General features: G+C 32.3%; 1 protein-coding gene across 1 annotated transcript in view; it reads right to left on the bottom strand.

Moving 5' to 3' along the window:
• The window catches only part of LOC140139106 (potassium channel, subfamily K, member 16-like), a 29,301-nt gene extending 22,433 nt beyond the window's left edge, over positions 1-6,868 (bottom strand). Inside the window, 1 exon segment of the mRNA XM_072160888.1 lies at positions 6,854-6,868. Within this exon segment, the coding sequence (XP_072016989.1) occupies positions 6,854-6,868 (15 nt within the window).
• Between the last annotated feature and the right edge of the window lie 223 nt (positions 6,869-7,091).

Here is a 7,091-nt window from a genome sequence, read left to right on the forward strand (position 1 = left end):
ATTAAAAGTACTCTTCTATAGTTCTAGAAAATATAGTTTTTAACATGTCCTAAATTTTAGCTAATTTAGATGTTTGGAAATATTCGTACTTTGGTGTTTTAGTTAATGTTATAGGTAATAGTACATTGCCTAGTTAACGTCGCTGTGTGAAAAATAACCGGCCAATATTAAAAGTACTCTTCTAAAATTCTAGACAATATAGTTTTGTAACATGTCCTAAATTTTTAGCTAATTTAGGTGTTTGGAGAGGGTCGTACTTTTGTGTTTTAGGAAGGACATGTAAACGACAGATAACACCAAAAATATGAAGAAATTATTTCCAAACCGTGTTAAGTCAAAAATCATTATGTTGCTCATTTTCAAGAATGCTGGTTTACAAAAAGCACGCCATTGTCTGATTTCGTGAACAAAGCCACACATAACATTGTTTCCTTTCGTTTCCTTTATAATCGGTTACCCAACTGAAGCTATGAATACCAGCTTTATTGCGATATCGCACATGAAAACAGTCACTTGTGCACAACCAGAGAAGATCCGATTTAATCAGTTGAGCTGTTTCAATGAGTGTTATCTTGGTTTAATAGCTTTTAATGGGGTTAAGTCCTGCAAAGGTCGAGATGAATTCTACTGTAGACATGACTGCATCATGATAGGTAACAGGTTACCACAACCACACTACAGCAATGTTGAAAAATATTGTATTTTTTGTCACCTATACCACCATATTAGGTAGTTTTCCGTAAGCTTCATTTTTGTGATTTTGGTAACTATTTTATATTTATTTGCCCAATCCATCTCAACTAGGCAATCTAAATTGTACTCACCATTTACATCCCAAGGTATTTTAGTATTATCCACCTCACACATTAACAGTAACAGACAAAATATCAAAATTGATGCCTCATTATGACATGTATGATATCACAGACTATCACATGTATTCAAAATTGATGCCTGAATTTGACCTGAACCAATTGACCTATAACCTGACCTTTGACGACCTTATAGCCTTTTTTAATCTCTTTTCCTAACAACACATTATAGAAGATACATACATGGTGTAGTATTAAATTGTCTATGTGGAAGAGATTAGGCCTATTTAATTTATTCAGTGTTATAATCAGTGAGTACATTTCTATAGATAGTATAACAAAGGATTTAATGTATTCTATTCATGTATTCTACTTGGACATGTTCAATAGAATAAATTATGGTTTGTTATGAAACACACATCTCAGTTACCAGGATACAGTAAACAAAACAATATATAGGGCTAAAATGATTTTCTAAAATGGTTTAAAACCACTTTGTATGTAGAGATATTTTATAAGTTCAGGACATGAGATGATGAACATATTTATATACTTTATAAATTTGCAACAAAAAAGAAGAAGATGGGTACTGATGAAAATCAGGGTATTATATCGCCTTAAGCCGAAAGACAAAATAGGACATTTACATGAAACTAATATTTAAAGTAGAAAAATAATTTATTATTATCAGTTGCCTGTATTTGAATGGAGCTTTAACTTTGTCAATACTGCTGTTTTCCATTTTTTTTCATTGAAATACCCAATGAAAATTTAATGACTTATCTTTCATTTTTAAGCAATTTATGCACATTTTTTTACATTTTTTACACTGTTTGTATACGCAATTGAATGGAGCTTCAAATTGATCAATATTATCGTCCTTTTTAATTTTGTCATTTAGTGTATGTAAAAAACACCTGATGCCATTTTTTGTTGACCTTTAAGCCATTCCCAAACTCGTTTACGGGGATCACTGGTAGGGCATTTAATTACTATAATAAGAGATATAGTGTTTCACTTTGATTGATGAAAAAATATCTGCCTTATAAAATATCTGATATCTCAATTACCGTGCACTGAATTTTTACTTATTTTATATGTGTGGAGCAGAATTGATTCAAACACCAGCTCCCAAGCATGCATCGGCGGCGGAAGAATTACAGTTTAGGGGGGGGGGGGAGGGTGGGGGATGAGCATATTTTGCCCCAGTTTTACTGCGAAATTTTCTGAGCTTCCGAAGCGCGCGAAAAATGTCAATTTCAGACCATATGAGGTGTGTTTTGCTATTTTGTGGGCCAAAACACGGTTTTTCGTTCAAAAAAAAGTAAATGTAACATACAGGGCAATTATTGCTTTGATTTTTCTTCTGTTTACCAGCACGGATATGCAGACATGGCACACAAAATGCTGAAGCAATCGTTTCACGAATCTCAATGAGTGCCTTCGAGGAGTTTCACTTCATTCACTTACGCCAATCATGGAAGAAAGAGCGCCAATTTACATCAAGTGGTTGCTATCTACGGTAGATAACATTAAATCGATAACTGTCAAGTGGCGACGGCCGATAGGCTATGTTACCACACGTATATAAATTCATATCCATCTATCAAGATGCATTGTTCAGTGATGTTATACAAACAAAATACATGTTGACAGCACAAAAACACAAGAGTAATGTCTGATAAATATGTAAAACCGTTCTTGAAGTATGAAGCTAGAGTATCTGTAGCCTATATCTCATGTATCATAAAAAACGCTGAATTGAAATATAAACGGGTTCCTTCACAGTTCGTGTAACCCTTATGTGAAATCTTTAAAATAGTTTACTCTTATAAAATAAATGTACATTGCAATAACAGTTTTCACAATCTTCGCGATTCTGTAATTTGTCCATGGCTTTACAATATATAATCAACACTTCGAAGAAGTCTAAGCATAATTACTGTCTGTTCAATTAGCTTAGATTCTTGAATTTTCAAGATATTTGAAAAAATAAAAAATTGTGGTCAAAGTCATCAAAGAAAAGTGTTAGCACAGCCTTAGACCTAACGTGATTTATACTTTTCAGATTCTAAAGTTCAATTTAAAACCCCATTTCTTTTCAATTTTGGTCTTTTCCCGCGATATTTTTTATAAAAAGCCGTAGAACGTCGGGTACCATAAACTTTTTTGAATCAATCCATTTAGAGCAATGGGGACGAATGTCATAATGCGCAGAGATGGTATTTATTCGACCATCCGCATCAGGAAGTATTGTCCAACAAAATAGCTATTTGCCAGTAGGCCTACGTGAGTATGCCTAAATTGTGTTGAAACCCTACTGTTGAAACATTACGTTATTATTTATGAACTAAGGTTTTCTAAAATAGGCCCAGCTAATGTAAATACATTCCTTGTGTATTTATTTATTTATATTTATTTATTTATTTATTTATTTATTTATTTATTTATTTATTTATTTATTTATTTATTTATTGATTGATTGATTGATTGATTGATTGTGCGAATGGGTCTGAGAAGGTGTAGACCTATAGGCCTATTATAAAACTACACATTTATTTTCAATTTGTTATTTTGTTTTGTTTGTTGAATACAAACTATGAGAAAGACATTTGGAAACAAAAGAAATTTTGTACAAGAAAATATTATTTAAGGTTGGTCTGAACCCTGGAATTATGGAAACTTTCGGGCCTCATAACTTCTAAATTGTTGGTCTAAAGTATATAAAAGTATACATATTTAGAATGGCAAAGACTTGATAAGTTCATCTATGAGGTCAAATTTGGGCCAAAATGGCACTTTTGGCCCAAAATCCCAAAAATAATGGTTTTTGGCCCACTTCTTTTTCATGCATCGTAACAAAAAAATTCTTGGGCCAAAATTGTTTTTTTCTGAATTTTTAAAAACTAGATCAAAATATCTAGGACCCGTTTTCTCATTTTTTGAATTTTGACCAATTTCACCAAAAGTATTTAAAATTTGGGCCAAAATCGGGCTTTTTTATGAATTTTTTGAAAAACCAGCATTTTTTGACCATTTTTGGCGCATATTTCTCAAAGTTGGTCGAAATTCAAAAAAATGAAAAAACGGGTCCTAGATATTTTTATCTAGTTTTTAAAAATTAATTTAAAAAAATTTTTGCCCCAAGAATTTTTTTGTTACGATGCACGAAAAAGAAGTGGGCCAAAAACCGTTATTTTTGAATTTTGGGCCAAAAGTGCCATTTTGGCCCAAATTTGACCTCACAGATGAACTTATCAAGTCTTTGCCATTATAAATATGTATACTTTTATATACTTTGGACCAACAATTTAGAAGTTATGAGGCCCCAAAGTTTCCATATTTCCAGGGTTCAGACCAACCTTTTAAAACAATCACGTTACAGAAAACAATTCTTGTAAAGTCACTGTATCTGACAATGTCAAGCGAATGCTGATATTCTTGGGAATGAATGATGGTATTAAACAAAATTCAATTTACATTGTAAACCAGTTGAAATAAGAACGAAATCCATGATTTTAAGGGATCCAAAATGAGCGTTTATTGCGTTTCGACAGTATTTTTGTGGGACATGAGAGCACCTCAGACCTATCGAATTGCATTCTGAATACGAAGCATGTCTTTCTGATATCAAATAATTTTCATTTTTAAAATCACAATATAATACAAATTTTATGACAAATTATAAAATTTGATATTTTTCAAATATTTGATATATAACAGTCCTCGAAGTAAATTATATAAATCTAATGATATTATCTTAAAGTGTATGTAGCAGGGAGGAAAAGCTGACGGTCAATTGAAAATTTTGACCTTTCATATTGAAGATATGGATTTTTTTCCCAAAAGACCTAATTTTTTTTGGTGCTTTGGGAAAAAAATCCATATCTTCCAATACGAAAGGTCAAAATTTTCTATTGATCGTCGGCTTTTCATCCCACCTACATACACTTTAAGTATAAATCATCAGATTTATAAAGTTCACTTCAAGTACTGTTAAATATCAAAAATATCAATTTCTAATGATTTGCCATAAAATGTGTATTAAATTGCGAATTTCAAAAAATCAAAATTATTTGATATCAGAATGACATTCTTCGTCAGTGGAAACTGCATAGATGCGTTTATAAGAGAATCGTTTTGTAGCCAAACCTTTCCATATGAATCATAATTATGTATTTACACTTTAATGGATCTAATCATAAGAGTAGGGCAGGCGCTTGTTAACAATAATTAAACACCTTATTATGTACACTGCAATTAGCCTTGGATATTTTTGACCGCTTTGAATAAAGTAGGCCTATTGCACCTATATTTTTTGATGTCAAATTCCATTTATAGGGATAAGCCTGAAGAAAAAACCTGAAAATTGGGGGGAAAAGCGCGTAAAATTGGGCTAAAAAGCCCCCAAATGGGCTGAAAATAAAAGAAATTGCGTAAATCTGGACTACAAAAAAACCTGAATTCTGTAAAAATCCTGAACACTTACGGTACATCCCTGCATTTAATGATGAATCAAGTTTTACAACTGAGCCATGCTTTACTCGGTAGAAACAAAATAATTGACTCTATATCTAAAAGTAATATAATTTAATGCAATTATTATTTGCGAGTTACTTATTGTATGATATTGAGCAATTACGTAATTGTAACTGTGTAGATTTTCATTTGGAGCCAATTTTGTTTAATATATCCATGCCGATAAAAACTACAATAGGCCTACATGTTGTATTTCGGGATCGCTAACTGTGGTGCTAGGCCTGCAGCAAAACCAGGTTTATATTTCTTGTTAAAAGATCTTTTACAAAATCGGATCTGTCTGAACGCTATAGCATACTTTGACCTGACTATAATATATAATGTCAACATTTGAACACCTCGAGTACGTTTATATAAGACTGCTCCTGCATCAGAAAGACTGCTGTTTTTCGAAATCATACGAGGGTCATTCAAAAAGTTATACCTCCATCATCGCATCTCTAATTACGTGTCAGGATATTGACATTACCTATAATTATGCTCTTTTAAAAATCTCGGTTTCAAAATAAAAGTAATTTGATGAAAATGTGATTTTTGGTTGTTAATGTCCACATTCATCATAATGATGACACTGGTAATGTATAACTCAATCCATTCTGTCTCTGTGGAGATACATTCCGATAAGTAATTTATGAATAATTGTGTCCGTTCTTATTTGCCGACAAAGTGGATTCCTGTTTCCTTTTTATCTGATGACTATAAGCTAATATGATTGATTTTTAGAAAATAGGCCTAAATGCGCTATAAAAATTATGCGAATTTTAAACTTTCTTTGCTTATAGGCTATACACTGTAAAAGTCATAGAACACTTGACACTAGTGTTCTGTCTCTCTTTCAAGATTAGTTATGAAAAGATGTCTGCATATCCATACTAAAATTTGCCTTAAATAGTGTCTCCTTACCATGCTTACCTATAGCACTATCACAAAAAGGAAACATTGTTACATTAATATTTGATTTTGAAAAATAAGACAATATTTTCAAAACTTACAACACATAATTATGTAACACCTTTTGAACACCTGACACGTCTTCTTATTTCCCTATGTCTTTCTTTGTTTCATTTGAACACTGGTGTTCTTGTAGTTTGAACACTGATGTTCTGACTTATTACACATGTGTCATGTGTTCAATTGTATTTTATGAACACGTCTCAGGTGTTCACACTAGTGTTCTCTAAATAAGTTGCACACATGTCATGTGTTAAAAAACCGTTACATTAATGAACGTGTTCCATGTGTTCTGGCCAATTTTATAATGTGTGACGAAAGCAAGGAAATTCAACGGATTACACCATTGCCCCATTGCCCTTAGGCGACCAGGGAAAAACAAGAAAATAGCCACTAGGCCTATATAAACAACACTATAAGAAGCAAGCCACAAGTACTGAAGAGTCGAGCTGGTTTGCTAGTATTATATAAATATAGTAATACAAATTTATAGTAATATAAATTTCTAATACATAACAATGAGTAATATTGCAATTACACATAGCACTTACCTGGTATGTGACCATGGTGACACGCACGACGGCGGCTTTGCTTACACAAATGTTTTGTTTTTGAATAAAATGCATCTACCCAAATGAGCATAAAAACAACTGAAGATAAAATTGCATGGTGAAATACTCGGTATGATTTGTCTCCTAGTTAAGGGCTGGGGTATGAACGTTTGGACAGTATTTATTGTGGGACATTAGAGCACATCAGACATATCGAATTGCATTCTGAATACGAAGA

This window comes from Amphiura filiformis, chromosome 18, assembly GCF_039555335.1.
Source record: "Amphiura filiformis chromosome 18, Afil_fr2py, whole genome shotgun sequence".
Lineage (NCBI taxonomy): Eukaryota > Metazoa > Echinodermata > Ophiuroidea > Amphilepidida > Amphiuridae > Amphiura > Amphiura filiformis.